This window comes from Pseudoliparis swirei, chromosome 12 (assembly GCF_029220125.1).
Source record: "Pseudoliparis swirei isolate HS2019 ecotype Mariana Trench chromosome 12, NWPU_hadal_v1, whole genome shotgun sequence".
In the NCBI taxonomy this organism is placed as follows: domain Eukaryota; kingdom Metazoa; phylum Chordata; class Actinopteri; order Perciformes; family Liparidae; genus Pseudoliparis; species Pseudoliparis swirei.
This window is the reverse complement of record NC_079399.1, coordinates 16215142-16238536: the sequence shown is the minus strand read 5'-3', so window position 1 is coordinate 16238536 and position 23395 is coordinate 16215142. Positions and strand designations below refer to the sequence as shown.

Here is a 23395-nt window from a genome sequence, read left to right as displayed (position 1 = left end):
TGTTTATTAAAAAACGACATGATTATTATCGATTCATTTGTGGATTATTCATTGCCGATGTGTAGATTAGGTGGCTCAGGACTCACGCTGAGGTCGGGGTCAGTCAGAGCTGCAGAGAGATTCCTGCGCAGGCTGCTCCAGCTCTCACAGCTCAGCACATCAGACGGATTGGCGGAGCAGAGAGCCTGAAGAGCCTCCCACCGCACCTACGCACAGTGATGTCACTTCACCTGGACAATTCACATTAAGAAGCGCTGATTTACAGACCGTGTGAATCGTGAACCCTTTGAGCGGACAGGTCTGGTTTCCCCATTGAGGGCCATTTACAACAGTTAGCGACACGATCAACCACTTTATCAGCAGGGTGAAGAAAGGGGACGCCGTCTTCTTTCAAAGCTAGCTGGCTACCTAGTCATAACCGCTATGTCACTACTTCATAACCTATCTCATTGATCTGTGAATGGAGAATGACTTTGGCAAACGGATACTTCGCTACTGATGCCTTCCCAAAAGGCTGACTGAATGAAGTGAAACAAAATGGCAAATTCAGCCGGATTATTACGCCAATGTCTACTAAACAATAACATGTTCAACCCAAGTGATCATTACCTTCGCATTGAAAATGCGGAAGGTTATGTTTTGATCGCCGTGTATTTATTTATTTGTATGCGTGTTCCTCGCATAACTAAAAAAGTATTAAACCGAATCGCATGAAATTTGGTGGGATGATTGGTTATTATCCGGGGACCATTTGATTAGATTTTGGGATCGATCGGGTCAAAGGTCAAGGTCATGAAAAGGTCAAAATCTTCTTGAAGCGCATGACATTTGGTGGGATGATTGGTTATTATCCGGGGACCATTTGATTAGATTTCTGGATCGATCTGGTCAAAGGTCGAGGTCAAGGTCATGAAAAGGTCAAAATCTTCTTTTTACCAGAGCGCGGTCAATTTCTATCCAATTGGCATGCAACTAATGCCAAAATGTTCATAATTCAATGCCCAATCTTGTGATATGTGAAGGTATGCGCTCTACCGAGTGCCCGTGCTAGTTTTATAAATGTTTTGTTTAGGAGCCTACATTATGATGTATGTGTAAGTGAGACTTCTACCTCTTTGGGCCTGCTGGAGTCCAGTTGTTCAGCCAAAGCTTGCAGCTGCTCTTGTCTGATGAACGCATAACTCTACAGAGGGCAACGGAGATGAAACACAAAGTATGATAAACCATCGAAAACTAAAGGCTCTCAGTCGCCAGTCTACATAAGAACAAACTCCCAGAGGACACCAATTGTGACAAATGTCATCCAGAAATTGAGATACCATCTTGACAATGTATGCAAGTAATTTACAGAAATATAGAAAAATGCAATAAATAAATCAAATGTAACTATGTATTGCCCCTCGAGACACAGACAGCAGAAAAAAAAAAAATAAGAATGAATATAAAATACAATATCCACACAAAAAAAAGAAAGTATTAATAATATATATATATATAAATGTGTAAGAATATATCATGGCAATATATATATATAAAACAATGTAATAAAATATACAGGGTGCCTGGATGCTGCATCTCTCACCTGATTGAAGGAGGAGTCGCTGTCAGAGCAGTTGTCAGTGTTCTGGCTGTTGGACTGACTGTTCATCTCTTCCTTTCTCATCTGGTCTTCCTCAAATTTGTTGATTAAAGACTCCACCACCGTGATCATGGTGTTTTTCAAGGTCTGCGTCATCTGCTGGTACCTAGCATAAAGCGTGTGTCAATCAGTGTATGATTAGTAGAGTAAACTCATTCCATAAAAGCTGCTCTATTGCACCTGCTACGCGATAGTTTGAGGTGTATGATTCAGATATTTAACCCTCCTGTTACCTTTACATTTACCAACATATTTTACCCTCGAGGTCAATTTGACCCCAGCAATTAAAACCTCCAGAAAATTATTAGAATTAATATTGTTTCCCAAGTTTAAGTGTGAGGTATTTTATGTTTGTTTGTTGACTACCTAAATAGCCCTTTAAATATATAAAAAAGTTGATATTTCTTATATGTTTGACACAGTGAAAAACAGCCTGGGGTCAAATTGACCCCAAAGAACACCGACATTAAACATTGAATGGGGTCAAATTGACCCGAAAGGTAACAGGAGGGATAAGAAATGTTTTGTTATGCCCTCCAAACATAGATAGGCAACTGTTAGTAATGATAACATAGCATCATTTCAGTATTACAATTTGGGGGGAAAAGCAAGAAACATACTGACATTTTGTAGATACCAACAAGATTCGGACCACAGCTGAGACTATGTCAAAAGCACTTCTAATCAAAAAATACTCTCTCTCTCTTTCTGACTCCACAATAGATTAATCCTAAACGTCTGGAGACCACCGAGGAGCCAGAAGTACACTCACTCAGCTGAGTCCCGGGTCCTTTGGGTGACGGCATGGATCAGGGTGTCGTGACCTGAGCCGACAGCATGTTGTCCATCTCCTCTGGTGAAGTTCTTGGTCTCCTCCTCCACCACAGTCCCCAATGAACTCTCCACATACTGACGGAGATACTTGACAAACTCGTAACTGAAAGGAGAGCAACGACGGAGTCAGACCTTCTGGATATATAAACTGTGCGTTCAATTTGAACAGAAACAGCGTTTGAACAAGTCCATTGAAGTAAATGTTATACTATCCGAGTCTGGTGGACTTACTTGTGGAAGTTCTTGTCAGTCTCCTCCAGGTGGAAGAGGATCTCTTCGGCACACTCGGTTGACGGAGCACCAGTGATCCTGTCGTTGATGCTTCTCAGAAGCTGCTTGAGCAGGGATTGCAACTCGGCTTCATCTTCAGCTGACAACTGCGACATCTCGACTGCTGGTCCCTAACGTGGGACAGAATAGAGCGAGAGAGATTCTCGGATTCAAATGTGTGGTAGCGAGGGGCAGCCATGAATTAGCAAACCAATGTGAAGAAAAATGCAAAAATGTGTAAATCGTTCATTTGTTTTATCGGTGGAAAATAAAACTACATCCTCAAACAAAGATTTTGAAAAAGAGAGCTGGGTGTAAAACCAGTCAAGTTACAGCAAGTACAGATGTACAAACATCTTCATATCTAAACAATTTAAATGAAATATGTAAAATATAAATAAACATACATGTTTATCATGAATAACTCTTTGAATAAAATGAATCTCTATCATCTTTTATCCTTCACCATCTGCAAGTTGTCATGCTAGAAAAATAAACATATCAGATTATTGCAAACTAACCCCCACTCTATTTGTAACTCCATACTTGTATGCAGAGGTTGTTTGAAGAAAGCAGGCTCATGTTGTTTTTTTAAACAACAAAGGTGAAGACAAATATAAATAATGGATGTCTATCTGTCATAGGGGTGAATTTAAGGAATGTGTGTGACAGGGAATTGAGAATGTGTAGCGGTTAGTTTATTCTGCAAATTTTAATACAAAATAATGCAGTAAAAACATAAAACTGAGGTATGATTAGTATTGTGTATAAACTATTGGTTTTGTTTTTGGCCATGAGAATATACCAAGTAAAAATGGAAGGATTAAAAAGCTTAAGCTCCAGTCTATACAGGACTGTCTCAGAAAATTAGAATATTGTGATAAAGTTCTTTATTTTCTGTAATGCAATTAAAAAAACAAAAATGTCATGCATTCTGGATTCATTACAAATCAACTGAAATATTGCAAGCCTTTTATTATTTTAATATTGCTGATTATGGCTTACAGCTTAAGAAAACTCTAAAATCTTATCTCATAAAATTTGAATATTTCCTCAGACCAAGTTAAAAAAAAGATTTATAACAGCAAAACAAAATCAAACATTTGAAAATGTGTTTCCAGGTGTTTCGAGTTAATTAGACGATTCAAGTGATTTGTTTAATACCCTACTAGTATACTTTTTCATGATATTCTAATATTTAGAAATAGGATATTTGAGTTTTCTTAAGCTGTAAGCCATAATCAGCAATATTAAAAGAATAAAAGGCTTGCAATATTTCAGTTGATTTGTAATGAATCCAGAATGCATGACATTTGTTTTTTTAATTGCATTACAGAAAATAAAGAACTTCATCACAATATTCTAATTTTCTGAGACAGTCCTGTATATGTCGTGTCCCCGTTAATGTAATGTTAAATTGTTATTCATGCATTTTCATGTGCATGGACCTTCTTGAAACAAAGTATTTCTACACTCTCATATTGACATTGTTTCCTAAAGTATAAGACCTAAATACCTCCTCGCTCAGCGCAGGGAAGTGAAACGCTCATCTAACAGGTGTGATGTCAGCGAACTCACCTTAGTCGTGACAATAACCCATCTGCAGACTAACGGTTTACACAGCAGTTTCCTCTCAAATGTACAAATGAATATATAACAGAAAGACACATATTGGTATTTGTGTTACACCCAACCTGACGATTTGATGTGTTATTGTTTTTAATTTAGAGCCTAAACCAGTGAATTGTTTCTATCTGGTTAGCTTGGTGTTGACTGTAACACTAGCTAGCCCGATGCAACTGAAACCAACGACGACCGCGCGGCACGAGACAGCCGTCCAAAAGGAAAGACGTCGCGTGCGGTATATTTTAAAGCGGTCACCTCTGTGTTGGACTTGTAAAAGGTTTTATCCAGGTAGCATGTTGGGAGCACTTGCAACCAGGTTATGGGTCTCTATGGAAACGTCCAGTGGTGTAAACTGCGGTGCATTGTGGGATGTCCAAAGAAACTGCACGCTGCCTTTTTGAGCGTCGGAAATATGTGTTTCACGAGTAAGATAAACATAATCGGAAAATTTGTATTTTTCGAAACAATAAAGAGCATTAAAGATCTAGCAGGACATACATATCACATGTATACTAACTTACTGTAAATTATACATACATATATATAAATATACACACATGGGGATTTATATAAAATTATACATGGGCATATATATGTTTATATACAATTATAGATGGAAATATATAAATAAACAGCCATTTCTTTATGACTAGGCATATACAAGAACGTAAATATAACAAGGATGTACATCAAATAATAATAAGAAACAATATACTTCCCCACAAATCTTCCTCACTAGGCTATACTCGACTAGAGTCAATTTGTGAAGGTGATGAGAATAATAATTTGAAATAATGTGTAAACCAAACAAGGAATGGCTCGTTGTTTGTAAAAAAATACAATTTAACCAGAAGAATGACGATCATATTAATAATTTTAGAAGTAGAGAGGTAACTTATCCACATAAAAAAACAGAAATGTCAACAGACGGAGGTTCACTTCGAATTGTAACCTTTTTAAAGAAATTATGCAACCGTGTAAACCTTATGAAGTATTTTCAAGGAGAGTTTCAATATTAGTGTCTGTTATCCAGAAATTGTCGCAAAAAAAAATCAACCACAACCGGTTTGAATGCTTCTAAATCGGGGTTTCTCGCGTGGTCTCGAATGCAGCACCAGAGAAACACGCAGTCACGTGACTCAATGTTTTGCTGCGTCTACCGGGTGCCGCACAGTCAACGTCTCTGCGTGCTCACGCGTTTTGTCGGATCTGCTACCCTTAATCCTTATCCTAAATTGTAGGAACGGCGACACGTTTGGTTCCCCCAATTCGGTGGAATACGTTTTTAAGGCAGCTCGCATCAGCATCACTAGAGTCGACGATGGCGGCGGTTGACAGCTTTCAGCTTCTTTATGGAGAAATTTCTCGATCGTGCAATCCTTACATTGAAACGCTGGCCTTGGTCGGTGCTTTGTACGCGGCCAGGAGGGCAGTGATCCTGCTGGGCGGCTGCTGCAAGTTGGTCCGGGTGCACTTCCTGCCAAGACTTATCCCGAGTAAGAAGCTCACGCAAAGATTTGGAGACTGGGCTGTGGTTTATGGTAAGAACGCAGCAAGTAATCGGATCGAGCAACGAGAGTGCATCGTGTCGTAGGTGCTGTAGCTGTTATTTTAATTCATCTATCAAGTAAAGAAGGCCAAATATTTAGCCTCTTAGATTTGACACTGCTGGTTTTATACTTATCATTTTGAGATTTGCCTTTCATAATCTGAACATGTCGTCCTCGACTTTGAGACACTACACTTCTTCTTACTGTTTACTTACACTTCCTAGATAAAATAAAGCAAGACCATAATTGGCAGATTGTTAAACTAAATATAACACCTTACAATGAGATGTGGCTATCACATCTCACATATATATACATATATATAAATCAGTTATTCATTTGATCTATACAATTTTACAAATGCCTGGGGAGGGACATTTGCAAATTGCATTGGGTTTTTTTCAACCAGCAGTCCATAATCTTAAAATATTCAGATTCCATTATGTAAAACAGTGACAAAAAGGATATTTATTTTACAATTGAGAAGCTGGAACCAGCAAATGTTTGGCAGTTCCCCCCCATGAATAGAAACAAAATGTGTTTAATGTATTGGCAATCGATTAGTCATCTTATTATTTTGGTAACAAGAATACACTTTGTCTCAGGTGTCGAGGTCCTAGTGCTGTTACTCTGTGCAGTAGTTATCTTTACTATATCCTTATTCCTTCCATGACTTTCATTGATACCTGTTGTTCTCTGTCCCGTCAGGTGCAGCAGAGCCTGTAGCCAAAGCCTATGTAGAGGAGCTGGCCAGGCATGGAGTCAGCATTATCTTTGTCTCTCAGGACCTCGCCTCTGTCAGAGACACGGCTGCTACCCTCTCCCAAAGCTACGGAGTGGAAACTCTCGTAGTCCCGGCTGACTTCTCTCTGAACCAGGCCGCCGGCAACCCCATCAAAGAAGCCATGAAGGGCAAAGATATCGGCTTCCTGGTGAACTGTGTGGAGTCCGGGGCTTCCCCTCAGAGCCTGATGGAAATACCCGAGCAGAGCCTGTTGGATTTGGTGAATAGGAACGTCGCGGTCGCCACTCTGATGACCCGGTTGGTGCTGCCGGGCATGCTGGAGCGCAGCCGAGGCGCTGTGGTCAACATCTCATCGGGGGCTTGCGCCAGACCGCTGCCTGGAAGAGTGACCCTCACTGCCGCCACCGTGAGACCCAACACCGACGAGATCTGCCTCTCGCAGATCCAGTAGAGATCTTTTTCACAGAGTGCGATTTTTCATAGGATATAAAAGGCCATTTGTAAATAAATATTCCCGAAAATGCCTATTGATGCTGGTATTTCTAAGCAGAGAAAACTTTTTATTCCTAAAGTTAAGTCCAGCTAAACTTTGAGGGTACTGTGGGTGACACGAGCAAAGCAAACTGCACCCCTGGCTGTTGTTTATTTCCGTTGTTTATTTGTCTTCTGCCCACCCAGTAATTATACACATTATTATTATCACTACACATATTTCTGTCCCGACAATGATCCTCTTTCCATTTCAGGGCTACATGGATCATTTCTCCAGAGCTCTTCACCTCGAGTACAGCGGCAACGGGATCTTTGTCCAAAGCCTGACTCCTTTCCAGGTAGAAGACGCCTTATGTAACCACGAACCGGTGTGGCCGTCGACTGAACCCACATATAAATGATCCTTGCCGACCAAAATATGTGTTTTTATTATCGTACAAGTCATGACATCATTGGTGAGTGACGTACCGCGTGTGTGTACGTGTGACCAGATCGCCTCGAGTAAGCGGCAACCATTCTCATCGACGCCGTCATCGAGGCCGGGCTTGTTTGTACCGAAGCCGGAGGTGTACGCCCGCCACGCCGTGTCTACCCTGGGGGTCTCTAATCGGACCACCGGCTACTGGCCTCACACACTGCAGGTGGGCACTCAATAAGTCACGATTGTTTCTCATGTGTAACCTTTTGTGAGGACAGGATCTAAAAGATGCAGCGCATTGGTGGATGCTGATCTCTTTCTCTTGTGTTTCTTCCCAGTATGGACTGATGACACTTATTCCAGAGTGGATTTGGGTTCTCGGCTCGCGGATGCTCGTCGGTTCTGAGCTCACCTCTCCTCACGAAAGACTTCACCCAGAGACTGTTACTGGAGTCATGTAGAGTTTTAGTTTCTTAAGCCATTCGGGTTAAATGTGTTACACCTTCAGGCTCCGTGGAGGTCGGTAGTTAGGATATTTTTATTTATTTATTTGATGTCAATTTCAAGGAAAGCTGCAGTGGAGTTTGCCTGAAATAGTGAATCAATATTCATTTATTAATCCTGTATTCGTGTATGCTCTGACAAATCTGTGGCATCTTAAATGGTCTCTACATATCTTAGTGAAGGCCAGACATGAGGCTGGAAACCGGGTTTGAGTTTGGATTGTAAACAACAATATAATCAACATAACTGACTTCATTTTGTTTGGTGCTTGGACTTAAACATCAGCCTCCATGTAGTTTCAACACTTTAAACTGTTGGATAACAAAATATTTCAAACCAACATGGACCATAAAGGCCAGGTAAATATGAAACTATTATATTTTTCTATGTATTTAAAAAACACCAGTGGGTCATAATTAATGAGTGAGGGGGATTATTTTTCTCGGAGTCTATACATTAGTTTCAGGGTCACATCATACTCATTGTTTATTTAAAGAGACAGATGTATTTCATAATGTGGAACAAGTTGACAAAATGTACTTTTTGTAAGAAAAGCTGCATTACGCAATATAACCGAATCTAAAGGTAAGAAACGTGTTAACTAAATTATTTGTTATTACTTATTTGGCTTCTTGGTAGGATCGAAGGCTCTGAGTTCAGATACAACCTGTGTGTGTGTGTGTGTGTTTCAAGATAAGTATTTATATTAAAGGCGTATGACGAGATTCCGATATCGTGCAGAGAGGTTGCTAACGCATACAATACAACGTATACAATGTTGAATTAATTATGATACGTGTCGTCATTGCACCTAATTAGAACAATAAAACTCTTTTCTCCGTTCCCATACAGTCCTGTCTTTTGTTTCACTGAATGTAAGTGTGCCAACGTGTCTTCTCGTTGAAGTTCAGTCCGGTTATCTGACTGCGAGGTGTTTCATCTATATGACATGTTGACCTGTATGTTCAAGGCCACAAACGTTGGATTTTCTCTCGAAAAACATCAGCGTGGTCTAAATCATTGACGTTACCAGACATCGTGTCGACTGCCAGAGTTTATCCTGCGACCCTTCAGATCTGCCAGGACACACACACACACACACACACACACACGTGAGGTGCAGTGTGCCCGTAAACCCTCGTGCTGCACAACATGGACTGTTTTGGGAGGGTTTAAACACAATACTAGAATATTTTTTCGGAGGCATTTATTAAATGGTGAAGTTGAGAAGGCTTTTTTTGTGGTTTTTGGTCAGAAAATGCTGAAAAACATATGAAATAAAGGAAATATGGTGACAGGCGTCATAATAAATTTTTATATCGCTCTTTTTTATACAAACAATGTTTCCTTAAGTGCTATAAAGATCATAATAGTCAACAAATAAAGTAACACCTGCTGTAAAGAAGCAGTGTAAAACAATGAATAAGTCCAAAATACCATCATAAATGGCAATGCAATGATATTCTAACTAGTGGTAGAGATACAGAAATAACAATGTAAAGATTTAAAGCTAAATTTACGAGGAACAAGATTATAAGATTGAGTATCCATTGCAGATGGTAATCCGCAACAGTTATTAGCATAGTATATAATGACTTACTTATACAGACAGATTGGTGAAGCGGGAAATGGAAAAGGTCTTTGTGAGGTAAACAATGTAAGAACACTTGCAGAACATGTTTAACCCTCCTGTTACCTTCACATTTACTAACATATTTTACCCTCTGGGTCAATTTGACCCCAGCAATTAAAACCTCCAGAAAATTATTAGAATTGATATTGTTTCCCAAGTTTAAGTGTGAGGTACTTTATGTTTGTTTGTTGACTACCTAAATAGCCCTTTAAATATATAAAAAAGTTGATATTTCTTATGTTTGACAGTGAAAAACAGCCTGGGGTCAAATTGACCCCAAAGAACACCGACATTAAACATTGAATGGGGTCAAATTGACCCGAAAGGTATCAGGAGGGTTAAATGAACGGGAAGAACCGACTTTATGGTTATAAGCATTTCCATGATCAAGGTCAACTTGAGCATCTACAGTTCCATGGCAACATGGCAAACTTCATCTAAAGAGGTAGTCTTACAATATTAACGGTTATTAAATTCACCTTGTGTTATCAAACAGACGTTTTTTAGCAACCTGTTTAGCGGGGACATTTTAACCCCTGAGCTTCAGGAGCGTCCCACAGCAAGACGCTTTTTTACTGTGTGGAAAGTCTCTTTCAGAACGGCTCCTGTGATGCTTCTCCATGTGGAAACGTTTGCCGAGTGGACAAAAACTGCCATTCTTCCACACGGTACAGGGTGGAGATCTGCAGGGACTGTCGAGGGCCCACAAACTGAATCACGACGCTTGCATTCTCGTCAAACCTCGAAACATCTGCATTTGTCTCCCCACTTATTTATTCAGGTGTGAAGCCGAATGGATACAAGCGATACAAGCGACGGGACAAAACAAGGTTTTTACCAGCCACTCAAATTCAGTGTTAGTGCTGTAGGATTGTTGTTGTGGTTAGGATGGTGTCCTTCCAGATAAGGTGCCAAGGAACCATGAAAGAACTGCTTCTTCCACTCTTTCTGTCCTCCCGAGAACTCGCTCTCTTCCTCCACCCGTTTCCTCCGTCGGTTTGCTTGACTGGTAAGTTGATTCTTTCTTTTTTACAAATCTATTCTGATTTGACGTTGTCAAAAGTAAAAAATCTAATATATTGTCCTGTGCATGGACTGAAAATAATTTCAAAGTTGGATGGATTTAATTTTGGATCATGTTGGTGTTTTACAACACTACTGTAAAACTATACAATATTTATACGGTGCGCAATTTGATAAAAGCTAAACGTGCATACGTAGTTCAACAAATGTGATTCTTGGCAGAAGAACACATCCAATAGCGACCAAACAGTCTTGCGTTTGATCGTGTAAGGATGTGAGGCGACGCGATACAAGTACTTTGATTAAATAAATGCAACATAAGGCAAAACAGGCTTCATTAAAGAACCATAGAAGGTCAAATTCTGAATATAATAATTAATGATGTGAATGAAACTCCAATAAATGTAACACTTGCACCAGCCTTATCTCCTCAGGCTGGTGAATCTGCATGAAGAGAGGTTGAGCTCACATTGTTTGATTTAAGATTTGCGCCGGTCGGCGATAACCAAGGTGAAGGTCCTGCTGCAGCCGATAAGTCAGAGTCAGCAGCCGTGGCGTCTGTCAAGCCTGCGAGAAAGGACAAAAGTCTGGCCCCGTCCGGACCTTCACGCCTCGGATGATTTCAGAAGCACATTTCTGTAAAACTGAAAACAACTCGGCGTGCTTCTCAATTGGGAACCGGGACGCCGAACCGTTCTCTTCTGGCCGAGCCGTAATCGTGCGTCTGCTTCCCAAAGGGTTGCGAGTACATCTTCGGAGCCCCTCTGTCGGCCGGCCGCGGATCCTCTTCACCTCCTACCCGCAAGACAGCCGGTGACTGAAATGGGCGAATGGGATGTGCTGGGCCGCCTGCTGGATAAAGTGCAGAGTCACTCCACGGTGATCGGCAAGGTCTGGCTCACCGTGCTGTTCGTCTTCCGCATCCTGGTCCTGCGCACCAGCGCCGACAAGGTCTGGTCCCCCCCCCCCCCCCTCCACAATTTCAAAACAGACTTCACAGCAGTAGCCACAATGTCGGGACTGGTGGGTGTCTTCAAACAGCTCCCTCCTCCCAGCTAAAAAGCCAGAAATGCAACGTAGCACTTTATTTTGTCTGATCGTTCCGAGGTAAAGGGCAGTGCACTCGGTCCCGACTTAAGTTAAACTCCCTCCAGTGTGCGGTCGCACTTACGTCATCTCATTTCTCTCGTCTTCCTCTAGGTGTGGGGCGACGAGCAGTCCGACTTTGTGTGCAACACCCTGCAGCCCGGCTGCGAGATCGTCTGCTACGACGTCGCCTTCCCCATCTCTCACGTTCGCTTTTGGGTCTTTCAGATTATCGCCGTGGCGACTCCAAAGTTGCTCTACCTGGGTCACGTGCTCCACGTGCTCCACCTCGAGAAGAAGGTGTGTCGCTGCACTGGGCGTAGTGGGACCGGAGAGACTGGCGAATGCGGTTTGACACACCTGCGGTGGCAGAAGCCAGCGGCGTAGAAGTGTTGTGCCACTGAGGATTATCAACTAAATATGCGACTATCTAAGCTCACATAGTTACTGTCTAAGTGAGCTGCTCTCATCGAACCCCTCTGGCAGATGTTTCCACTTTGTCTGCCTGCGAGGGGCCGATATTTTATTAATACAGCTTTAAAGCGATACCTAAACCAAATCTATATTTTCAGAGCCCCAAACTCACTTAGTGTCTGTTGGTAGTCAGGAAAAGTTGATGGGTCAATTATCAGAGGGGATCCAAGCAGAAAAAAGTATCAATACTTTTGTTTTAAACTGCAAACGCTTCAAGGGGGAGATGGCACGACTCGCCATTAGTGTTTTAATAATTTATTTGGCAATGTCATCAATTTCCCAAAGGTCATACTCAACGATGGCATCCATGTTTCATCTTTCTCCATTGTTTCCAATGCATCTGCAAGTCTTTTTTCCAATACCTCAACCTTATCTAACTCTTTTTATCCGTGTTCTTCCAACCCGAGATGAAGGAGAGAATCAAGAAGCGGGCCGAGTTGGGCGACCAGGGCAGTCTGTTCCTCCGAAGGGCCTTCGAAGTCCCCAAGTACACCAAGAGCACCGGCAAGATCAGCATCCGCGGCAGTCTCCTCTGCAGTTACGCCCTCCATCTCGTGGCCAAGATAGTCCTGGAGGTTCTGTTCATCGCGGGTCAGTACTTCCTGTACGGCTTCACCCTCCAGACTCGCTATGTCTGCGAGAGCTTCCCGTGCCCCCACAAGGTGGACTGCTTCCTGTCCCGGCCGACGGAGAAGTCGGTCATCATCTGGTTCATGCTGGTGTCGGCGCTCGTCTCCCTCCTCCTCAGCGTGGCGGAGCTGCTCTACCTGTGCGTGAAAGCGACGAAGGAGTGCATGGCGAGGAGGCAGGGCTACACCGTGACGCCGGTGACGCCGCCGCACTCGGAAACTAAAGCGTTTCACTGCCGCGACGAGATGCTCCAGAACTGTGTCAACCTGGAGCTGGAGCTCCAGGGGCGGAAGTTGGGGGCGGACGAGGACGCCGTGCCGGAGAGCAACGGCACGGGAGGGGAGGTCCGCATCTGAAGGGGGGGGGTCTGGTGTTTCTGTGTTTCTGTGCTCTGGCTTCGGGCGGCAAAGAGAAAAAGGATGTTTGTGTGCAGGAAGCTAAGAAAGAGTGAGGGAGAGTCGGCAGCTTCTGTAAACAGTGCTAGTCACACGCTACTTGTTGCCTAAAGCTACTGTGACATAATACAAATACATGTTTGTTTGTTTTTAATCTCTTACACTGACATTTCTTTGGAATTTTTTGGGAATAATTTTAGACAATGTTGATTTAGTAAACCTCTATATATATATATATATATATATATATGCATGCCTGTCTGGATAAGTCTTTTTATTATTATTTGAGAACAACCAACATCCAATCAGAATATATATACTTTATACAAAGAGCTCCACTTACTATAATGCTTTTCTTTTTAATGCTGTAAACTGAGAATATATAAAAGGGCAGACCTTATTTTGGTAAATATGTTGTTCCTTTATTTTAAGTGCTGCAATCACATTCACCTTTTATTCCTCACAGCAACAGAAACATAGAACAACCAGAGCAAATAGACTGGCTTTGATAGTTTTTGGAGTACATTTAAATAAATAGTTTTTTGATATAGACATTTTGGGAAATACATCTATCTTTGACTGTTAGCTTAGCATACTGGGAACAAGATGGACGGCCAGCAGGGCTCTGTCGAAATAAGAGAAGTTAATTCATTATGTCTCAGTTGTTTGATCCCATATTTCTTGTCATGTGACTTCCAACTCAACTTTGTACAACTCTGAAGTTTCTTATTATTCACAACCTCTATCCCACTTTTATCATATTTAAATATGAGCAGCAGTTCGATTTAGTCTTGTTTTAGTGATTATACATTGTCCCTGTTTATTTTCAAATAGGCACGGCCTAACACCTGTCAATTATTACACCTGTCCTCGACTTGCTGACAACGCACATCTAGCCAGATGTGCGTTGCCCAATATCCTCATCGGTGCTCGGCCTCATGCTCCAAGGTCCAACCTGAAAGTTAGCGATCCGTCCCAGCCAGAGACAGTTCTATCTGACCAGGTCAGCAGGTAAGATGCAACATTATTGTTCTACGCTACGGATCAAACTAATCATTTTCAAGTTTAAATAAAAGAAACTTAGGAGGAAATATTTGTAAAGAGTGTTAAATGTAGAATAGTCTTTATTTTATTTATATATATATATTTATATATATATATATACATACATGTAATTGTAAGAAAGAGCAGTTTTTGTGTGTGTTTGAGTGTTAATTTCTTAACCAGTATTAAAATGATATAACAGTTCACGAATACTTGCATGAGATTACTTTTTGTTTTACCATCCAGCTTTGCCAACAAGACACATTTAAAATGTTTGTATATAATATGTAATATTATAAAGCACAAAAGCTTTAAAGTTATATTGACACTTTGTTTTCCCTTCTTCATCGTGTCTCTTTAACTTTGCCGTCGTAGTATTAATGCCGCCGAGTCTTCCGTTCAAATTTATGATTCTTTTTTTTCCCAGGAAAATAATAACAAACTAGCGGAGTTTACGGGGCTTTGATATCTTCTTCCATCTCAAGTTGCCAGATTCAAGAGCAGAACATTAAATACAACGAGTGCCTTTCTTCCAGCAGCAGCGTATTGATCCTACACCAAGTCATGGTTAATGATTCAGTTATTCTAACCGAATTAGAAGTTTGTTCTTGTATTTTTTTTTTTATCACAGATCGGTAACTGAAGATCGCTGATAAAGATGGGTGACTGGGGATTCCTGTCGGGCCTGCTGGACAAGGTCCAGTCCCACTCCACGGTCATTGGGAAGATCTGGATGAGCGTGCTCTTCCTGTTCCGGATCATGGTTCTGGGCGCCGGCGCCGAGAGCGTCTGGGGCGACGAGCAGTCGGGCTTCCTCTGCAACACGCAGCAGCCCGGTTGCGAGAACGTCTGCTACGATTGGACCTTCCCCATCTCGCACATTCGCTTCTGGGTGCTCCAGATCCTCTTCGTCTCCACGCCGACGCTGATCTACCTGGGCCACGCCGTGCACATCATCCAAAAGGAGAACAAGATGAGGGAGCAGCTGCTGAGCCCCGGTGGGTCCCGGGTGCTCAAGCAGCCCAAGTACACGGACGAGAAGGGGAAGGTGAAGATCAAGGGGAACCTGCTGGGGAGCTACCTGACCCAGCTGGTGTTCAAGATCATCATCGAGTCCGGCTTCATCATCGGCCAGTACTACCTGTACGGCTTCGTCATGGTGCCCATGTTCCCCTGCTCCAAGAAGCCCTGTCCCTTCACGGTGGAGTGCTACATGTCCCGGCCCACGGAGAAGACCATCTTCATCATCTTCATGCTGGTGGTGGCCTGCGTCTCCCTGTTTCTCAACTTCGTGGAGGTGTTCTACCTGATCTGCACCAGGGTCCGATGCGGGTCCAAGCCCCGGACTCACAAGATCACTTCGGCGGAGAACCCCGCCAGCCTGTCGTCGCCCAGGTGGCCGGTGAGGGAAGACGTGCTGAAGCAGAACAAGATGAACATGGAGCTCGAAGGCAGCCAGAGTATCGGCGGGAGCCTGGATGGAGCCAAGGAGGAGAAGCGACTACTGAGCGGTCATTAAAAAACACTTTGATGTCCGAAATGTCCGTGGTCAGATACATCTGAGAGACTGAAGTAAAGAGTTCATGCAATATGCTTCAAACACAAATGATGAAAGAATATTAAAGGTGGAGCTTCATCGCCATGTATTAACCATGTTTTTAAGTCATGCATAAATCTGATTTTTATTCTCTTTTTTTAGGGCCACATTGTTGGAACTTTACATATATTTTGTATTATTTAACAGGAAATAATAATAAAAATGGAAAGCGTGCAATATTGATGACGCATTTTTGTTCTTCAAGACTCTTTTTTAATCTCGGCCTAGTTTTTGAATGTGTCCTTCAAGTTATTGCCGTCTTCATTATAAAAGGACGTGAAATATTTGTGCTCACTGAGCAGTGAAGGTGATGATGATGATTGTGGTGGAACAGTTTCTATTGTGTCCGGTCGATATTTGTATGTGCTGCATTGTTGTTAATAAATTATTCAAATTTAAGATAAAAGTGTTTCGTGACTATGATTATTTCTACATTTCAAAGAACATGATTTACACTTATTTGATAAATCTGTCGAGCAACTAATGATTATGTTCATCACTGATGAGTCTTTCAAGATATTCGGTCTATGAAATGTTGGCAAATTGTGAAATACGTCCATCACACGGTGACATTTTCAAATCTATATAATATAAATGTAATACCACTGGAATGTGATGAATAAACATAGTTCACATTTGAGAAGAACTTCTTTAATCATTAAAAAAATGAGCCAATGTGTTGCCAATTTATGTCTGGTGCGTGACAGATTAATAACTTTATGATAGCGTCTGCTTGATATTGCTCCAGAGCAGGGAGCGGTTGATGGATCGACATTTATTATCCACCACGCTGATTCATTTGAGTGATTTCCTGAGGACACGTACATGAGGTGCATGCGAGACATCAAGGGGACAAAACCTGCCGCGATCACGAGGAACCTGATCAACGTTTTGAAATTCAAATACAAAGTCCCTCAAACAAAAACGTCTTTGTGGAGCGTATTTCAGATGCTCCGATTGTTCTGAGAAAAAAGAAAAAAAACACACAAAAAACAAAACTTGAGTGGCTGGTCAATCCTCACGTAGCACTCATTGCAAGGTCAAAGTGGATTGCATCAGCTTGTGCTGGTGCTCTTGTTATTGGGCCAATTTCCTTCGGCCCCTGCAATTACATCACAAATACAACATGCAAAAAAAAGAGGATTTTGTCCTCAAATTATTGTGCCGGTGTGTGAGATTCAACTATAAAATCCCACCTTGGTATTTGTGAACAAAATCACAAAGCGGTTGTAGAAAAACCACGAGCACAATAATTTGATTTATAGCACTGCCAATTATTAACCCGTACAATCTTATGAGTCTTCTCTGCCCAAAATTGTCCACTCGGTGACGGCGCACATGTTGCGCAGTGTCATCTAATCTAAAGTTCAAAGTAGGGAGGACAGGCTCTGGTTCACTGGGCTCTCTATCATTCATCTCCACAGCTGGTGACCGCTCGGCAGTCGGCACGCAGGCCTTTTAAATCACAGGTAAGGCAGTTACATCTTTTCTTCCGTTTCCTTTGCTGCACACGATACACAATGTCATGAATTCAAACTGCAATGTATTTGTATTACTTTTGGAATACAATACACAACCTCAAAGCTATATTATGATGGATCTATTATTATGAGTATGTTCTAAGCACAGTGCTGCAAGAGTGTTATTATACGTGTGTGTGTGTGTGTGTGTGTGTGTGTGTGTGTGTGTGTACAGAGCAGTGCTGGAAGAACTGCTGAGTACTAAGTGAGTACATTAAAAGTAGCAATATAAATACTTTGTTAGAAATAAAACAAATGTACATATGCACAAGTACCAAAGTATGACCTTCAATATATGCTTAAGGCATAAAAAGTAACAGTTCCATTCCAGAATAATAGGGTATATATTATATTACTAGATTATAATCATTAATGCATGTGATGTGTTTATCACTACAATGAAGCAGTCGGTTAAGGTAGAGCTCTTTGTTTTACTATATGCCACATGGTTTATTGATATTAATACAGATTTCCATAAATGTTATATTACATACTTGCAACCTATTATAATTAGGGCTGTCAGCGTTAAAAACAATCATTTCTCCGCATGCAAAAGACTCACTGAAGAAACAATTTATCATCAATTAAAACCTCAAGAAAATTATTAGAATTAGTTTGTTGACTAAATGAGCCCAGCCTCCAGAGGGTTAACGTGACATATTTGAATGTCAGTCAGTTATCAGTGTTAAAGAATCTGATGTTTCACTGAAGAAACAATTTATCATCCATATATTAAATGTATATGCAGGAGCCTCTTTGAAACACAGCTCTGTGTGAAGTTTTGTCTTGCGATTAATTAGTTAATTTTTTTTAATCGATTGACAGCCCTAATTATAATACATAGTCATTTACCCCCTTATTAGATTAGATTTGATATTCCTTTAATAGTCCCACAGTGGGGAAATTTCTGATTTATTGTATTTTGTATTATGAATCTGAATATGCAAAGTAACTAAAGCTGTCAAATAAATGTAGTGGAGAAAAAAGTACAATATTTCCCACTGAAATTGAGTAGCATCAAATGGAAATACGCAAGTAGAAGTAGCTCAAACTGACCCTCAAGAGAGCGCCTGACCATCCAGACTGACGTCCATAAACCATGAGGATACACACATCTATTTTATGTTCATATTTAATTGGAGTTTAAAGCTCTAGGCAATGATTCCATACACCATATTATATTTGTGGCTCGATAAAATCATGATGTGTAGTGAGGATACACCAACCAAATGGCTTTTCTTCTAATCCACAATATATACAGTATGTACATATTTAAAGCAGTTCAAAGGCACACAGAAACCTCTTTGGAATATAATCATTATCTATATAATTCCATAGAGTGAGATAACAAATAGTTTTTTATGGCTCCCCTTATACGTTCCGATCATGCTGCACTTCAGATGAGGGTTTTTACAATGTGGGATTGTGTCGACTCTGCAAAACATACGGCTGTTGTTGACAATGTTTTACTCTCAAAGTCAATCAATAACCACAACGTGTTAAAAAACCCAGAGATGCTATCGGGTCAGATCAGTCTCGATAATTACAAATGCACACAGAAGAATTTACAAATAAATTAGACTCACAAATGCACGAGGACGATTCACAAATTACGATGTGTTTGTTTGTGGATCTCACTGCATTGTTTTGTGGATACACACGTGTGCGGGATTTTTGAGACTCCGCTGCCTGGGCTCGATTCGCAAATGCGTTTTTTCAACATAGACCTACCTGTAGCTAATCTGACGTCGCTCTAGTTTTTCAACCAATCACATGAGCGCATCTCTCCCCTCCCCACGAGGCTCCCAGCGTCCCATAAATGTGCTATAATATGTAGAGAATATGAGACTAAAATATTGAAAATGATGCTTTTTTTCTCAAACACTTGATACAAGCCAGTTTTCACTCTATGCCTGGAATATTATAACTCTCTTGGTCAATGACAGAACAAGGGATTTACAATGTCAAGAATGCTTTTATTGTCTAAAATATTATTTTCTTTTCTTCAGCCCATCAGATCAGAGACCATGGGAGAGTGGGGTTTTCTGTCCTCTCTGCTGGACAAGGTCCAGTCCCACTCCACCGTCATCGGGAAGGTCTGGCTCAGTGTGCTCTTCATCTTCAGGATCATGATCCTTGGAGCTGGAGCAGAGAAGGTCTCTTTCTTTTGGTTCATACTGTGTGTGTGTGTGCGTGTGTGTGTGTGTGTGTGTGTGTGTGTGTGTGTGTGCGCGCGCACTTTGCCTCCCTGATAGACGTCTGAGATACTTGTCGGAGACGTTCAGAGCTTTCCTGTGAGATGACGCCCTCTGGTGGTCGCATCGAATATAACGTGCAAATAATAAAACAGTTTTATACTATTGTACTGTTTATGATACAAAGAGTCGCAGGGCCTGGAAGCTATCCCAGCATGCATTTGGGAAAGAGAGTAAAAACCCAATCTGCTTAAAACATGTTTTTCTTCATTTTAATTTGCTCTTTTTCTTATAGATTTAGATTAAAAGAAACACAACACACAACAAAGTCTCTTCAGACTTTGTTTATCGTTTAGACGTGATGAAGACATTTGTCAATGTGGGTTCAGCAAGAGTTGTGCTGCAAGCTAAATTAAACGCCTTCATGTTTCTAAAAGTGACCGAGCACTCGTTTTATTTGAAGTATACTGATATTAACTCCTCATCTGAACATCACAGGTGTGGGGAGACGAACAGTCGAATATGATCTGCAACACCAAACAGCCCGGTTGCAAGAACGTCTGCTACGACCAGGCCTTCCCCATCTCACACATCCGGTTCTGGGTCCTCCAGATTATCTTCGTGTCGACTCCAACTCTGATCTACCTCGGCCACGTGCTCCACATCATCCACAAGGAAAATAAGATGAGGGAACACATGGCGACACACGGGGAAGTCCTCAAAGTTCCCAAGTACTCCGACGACAAGGGCCACATCATGATTAAAGGCGACCTGCTGGGAAACTACATGACCTCTATATTCTTCAGGATCCTCCTGGAGGTGGGGTTCATCGTGGGGCAGTATTACCTGTACGGGTTCATCATGGACCCGCGAGTCGTCTGCACGCGAGCCCCCTGTCCCTTCACCGTGGAGTGCTACATGTCTCGCCCCACGGAGAAGACCATCTTCATCATCTTCATGCTCGTCGTGTCCTGCGTCTCCCTCGTCCTCAACGTGGTGGAGATGCTCTACCTGACGTACTCCTGGATGTCCAGGCGAAAGGCAAAAAAAGCGCCGTCGGCGGCCATTGCTCTTCAACTGCGTTCAAACGGCGAGAAGCCCCGCCACCATGACGTCAGCCAGAGCGCCGCCTGAAGGAGGCGCGAGAGGGGCGGATACACGTGTAACTGAAGTGAGAACTATTGCACCAAGAGTTATTTATTTATGTGACGCAACAACAACAACAATCCTGAAAGTGATGTACATTTGGAAAAATGTAGACTATTTATGGAAATTTAAAAGAAATGCACAAGAAAAAATAGAATATATAAAGGCAATGTATCACTGAAGCAAACTGTTAAAGATTGTACAACATGTGAGCTTTTGTGATTTATATTTTGTTTTTTTTGTGTGTTTTGTACTTACCACCAGAGGCGGTTTTTCCTACAGGCGGTATAGGCGGCCGCCTAGGGCGCCATTCAGAGGGGGGCGCAAAAAAATGCGCCTAGCAAAAAAAAAAAAAAATGCCAGCCATTAACAGAACAGAAAACAAAAAAAACATCAAAGCTGCAAGCAGCGTCGAACGGGTCCTCGCTCATCTGACGCCGGCGCCCCCGAGCGAGGACCGAGGACGCAGGCACGCCGGTCAGACTTGACTCGGGCCGTGACTTGTAACGAGCACGAGAAGTTTGGGGCAGATTCGACAAAGTCCAGTTGAGCCAGTAGGTGGCGCTTTGAGTCTGTGAACATATTCATGCATCATGTGTCCCTACGTGAAGTGTAGAGCACGTCATGTAAATTCAATGTATAAAAAAAAAAGTGATGGAAAAAAAGCTGTCTTGTCCTGGAATCCATCACACATCTCCAGGTATCCAGTCAAGCACTCATCATGCTGAGCTATAGATCTAGCTGGTTTACAGGCAGCCGTAGGCGGTCACATTATTTTGGGCACGAAGAGGGAGTGAATGTGCACCGTTGATCAGGGGGGCGTGGCCGGAGCGTAGTTCAGCACAGACGTGACATTTTCTCAGGGATTTTGTTCTTTATTTAATGTTTGTTCATTGTTGCGATCGTTGTTCTGTTTATTTGAAAGAAATTCAGTCTTGCAGGGCAAAATAGCGTTTGAAAGTTGAAATTCTGTTTTCGTGCAAAAACGTTTTTAATTATATTTTTGGGGGGGCGGGGGGGGGGGGGCGCCACGAGTGAAGCTCGCCTAGGGCGCCAGATGTGCTAGGGCCGCCCCTGCTTACCACGATATATATTTGACTATTGCTCCCCGAAATGGCCCATTGGTAACTGAGACTCCCCGCTGTGGTCTGACCCAATGGGTTGTGTCCCAGTTTGCACTGGTTAAAGGTTAGTTAGTTTGTTTTTCAAAGCCGTGTGTACAGTTACCGATATCAGTTAATATTCTTAATATTCACAGGCATGCCTTTTAGGACTGTACTTTGTTTCATGTTTTGTATTGAAATATGATATGTGCGTGTGTTTGTAACTGACAAAAAAATTATTAAATTATAAATGATAATGTTTATTAAACATTTCAAACTGCATCTCAGTTTTTCTTTTGATGATTTCATGATTCATTACATTTTAATATTCTATAATTCACTGATTTAGATACATAAACAAAATAAAAACCACGAAATTAGAAATGTGTATATTGTTATTACACTATAATACCGTAAAATCTCCGATCATCGTATAATTTGATCACCATAATCACAATGCAAGTACAATCACAAATGCATTTTATGGACATTTCCTCAAGAACCCAGTGTCCCTGTGGTGTCAGTGTGAATGATGAACTGTGCAATGTTAGACTTTTGAGTTGCTTTGTTTAATACACTTTTATTACTCGTTCCATCTTATTTTATTAGCTTTATTTTACTTTTATAAAATGAAGAATGAAATGTAAGATTATTATATATAAAATCAAAAATATCACTAAATATACTTATATATTATTATTATTTTTAAGCTTTACCACAAAAATCAAATTTTTTGTTTTTTTTTTTTTCTTTTTTAATTTCATTGTTCTATACAGCTTCAAGAAAGTATATTTGATTTTGAGGACACTACTAATAATGTGTCTATCACGTTATCAACCCCCTATGACTACTACTTTTTCTTGACCAGCCAGGATGATTATTATTATCATATACACATCATCTCTATTTTATAAATTAGGTCTGGATTATTGTATATTCTCCACACGTGTCCCCTTACTAGTCTTTATGAGGGCGCGACTCTCTAATTCGGTAATCTCAATAACTCTCCTAACTGACGTCAAACTATTTCTATTCCACTCTTTTTGATAGCAACTTTAGTTCTTCTGTTGGTTGGTTAAACCTCGAGGTATTCACCTTTTTTAAGTCAGGCTAGATGTGGACCAGTCAGGCACCGGAGGTGGGAGCACATCTCTTGAAAGAAGGCCAAAAGCTTGTTCGTAAGTTTCACTATCAGTCCCCAAATGGGGTGAAAATTTGTGTTTAAGAAAAGATTAGGTTTACAAAAATAAAGAAACTCAGTCGAGTTCGCTAAATAAGTTCACATTACCTCGAAAGGTTATAAGTAAAAGAAATATGATCCACCCCAAGAGGGATTATCTGTCAAACACAGAGGATCTCTAAGAAAGAAAAAGGATAGAGAACGCGCTCTGCGTATAACAGGTGTTTCCTTATATACCCGCAGAAAAGGGCAGTGAAGAGTTGTCATTGCAGGAAGATGCTGATTTAGGTA

General features: G+C 41.4%; 5 protein-coding genes across 9 annotated transcripts in view; 4 read left to right on the top strand and 1 right to left on the bottom strand.

The window, feature by feature from the left end:
- Nucleotides 1–4691, bottom strand: part of tbc1d32 (TBC1 domain family, member 32) — a 76652-nt gene extending 71961 nt beyond the window's left edge. For all 4 annotated transcript variants that reach the window (XR_008833317.1, XM_056427593.1, XM_056427595.1 and 1 more), the window contains exons 1-6: nt 4625–4691; nt 2705–2874; nt 2412–2576; nt 1583–1745; nt 1112–1183; nt 87–206 (exon numbers count right to left, since the gene is read on the bottom strand). Coding sequence is in view for 3 of the 4 variants with exons in the window: in XM_056427593.1 (XP_056283568.1) it covers nt 87–206; nt 1112–1183; nt 1583–1745; nt 2412–2576; nt 2705–2859 (675 nt within the window). In the remaining variant the exon portion in view is untranslated. The remainder of the gene's footprint in view (nt 1–86; nt 207–1111; nt 1184–1582; nt 1746–2411; nt 2577–2704; nt 2875–4624) is intronic.
- An 827-nt stretch (nt 4692–5518) lies between these two features.
- On the top strand, nt 5519–8921 carry hsdl1 (hydroxysteroid dehydrogenase like 1). Its single transcript, XM_056427607.1, has 5 exons — nt 5519–5910; nt 6628–7070; nt 7411–7494; nt 7648–7797; nt 7913–8921. The coding sequence occupies exons 1-5, from the start codon at nt 5691–5693 to the stop codon at nt 8033–8035; spliced, it is 1020 nt and encodes a 339-aa protein (XP_056283582.1). The 5' UTR covers nt 5519–5690; the 3' UTR covers nt 8036–8921.
- A 2635-nt stretch (nt 8922–11556) lies between these two features.
- On the top strand, nt 11557–13280 carry LOC130203030 (gap junction Cx32.7 protein-like). The gene is made up of 3 exons (XM_056428928.1): nt 11557–11685; nt 11935–12120; nt 12702–13280. The coding sequence occupies exons 1-3, from the start codon at nt 11557–11559 to the stop codon at nt 13278–13280; spliced, it is 894 nt and encodes a 297-aa protein (XP_056284903.1).
- A 1179-nt stretch (nt 13281–14459) lies between these two features.
- On the top strand, nt 14460–16366 carry gja13.1 (gap junction protein alpha 13.1). Its single transcript, XM_056427609.1, has one exon. The coding sequence runs from the start codon at nt 15022–15024 to the stop codon at nt 15880–15882; it is 861 nt and encodes a 286-aa protein (XP_056283584.1). The 5' UTR covers nt 14460–15021; the 3' UTR covers nt 15883–16366.
- A 992-nt stretch (nt 16367–17358) lies between these two features.
- On the top strand, nt 17359–22206 carry LOC130202244 (gap junction Cx32.2 protein-like). 2 transcript variants are annotated; one of them, XM_056427612.1, is made up of 4 exons: nt 17359–17429; nt 17656–17685; nt 19490–19636; nt 20174–22206. In XM_056427612.1, exons 3-4 carry the CDS (start codon nt 19508–19510, stop codon nt 20807–20809), a joined length of 765 nt encoding a protein of 254 aa, XP_056283587.1. In that variant the 5' UTR covers nt 17359–17429; nt 17656–17685; nt 19490–19507; the 3' UTR covers nt 20810–22206. The 2 variants fall into 2 exon arrangements, with proteins under 2 accessions (XP_056283587.1, XP_056283586.1); XM_056427611.1 differs by lacking the exons at nt 17359–17429; nt 17656–17685 and having other exon boundaries at nt 18317–19636.
- Nucleotides 22207–23395: the final 1189 nt, after the last annotated feature.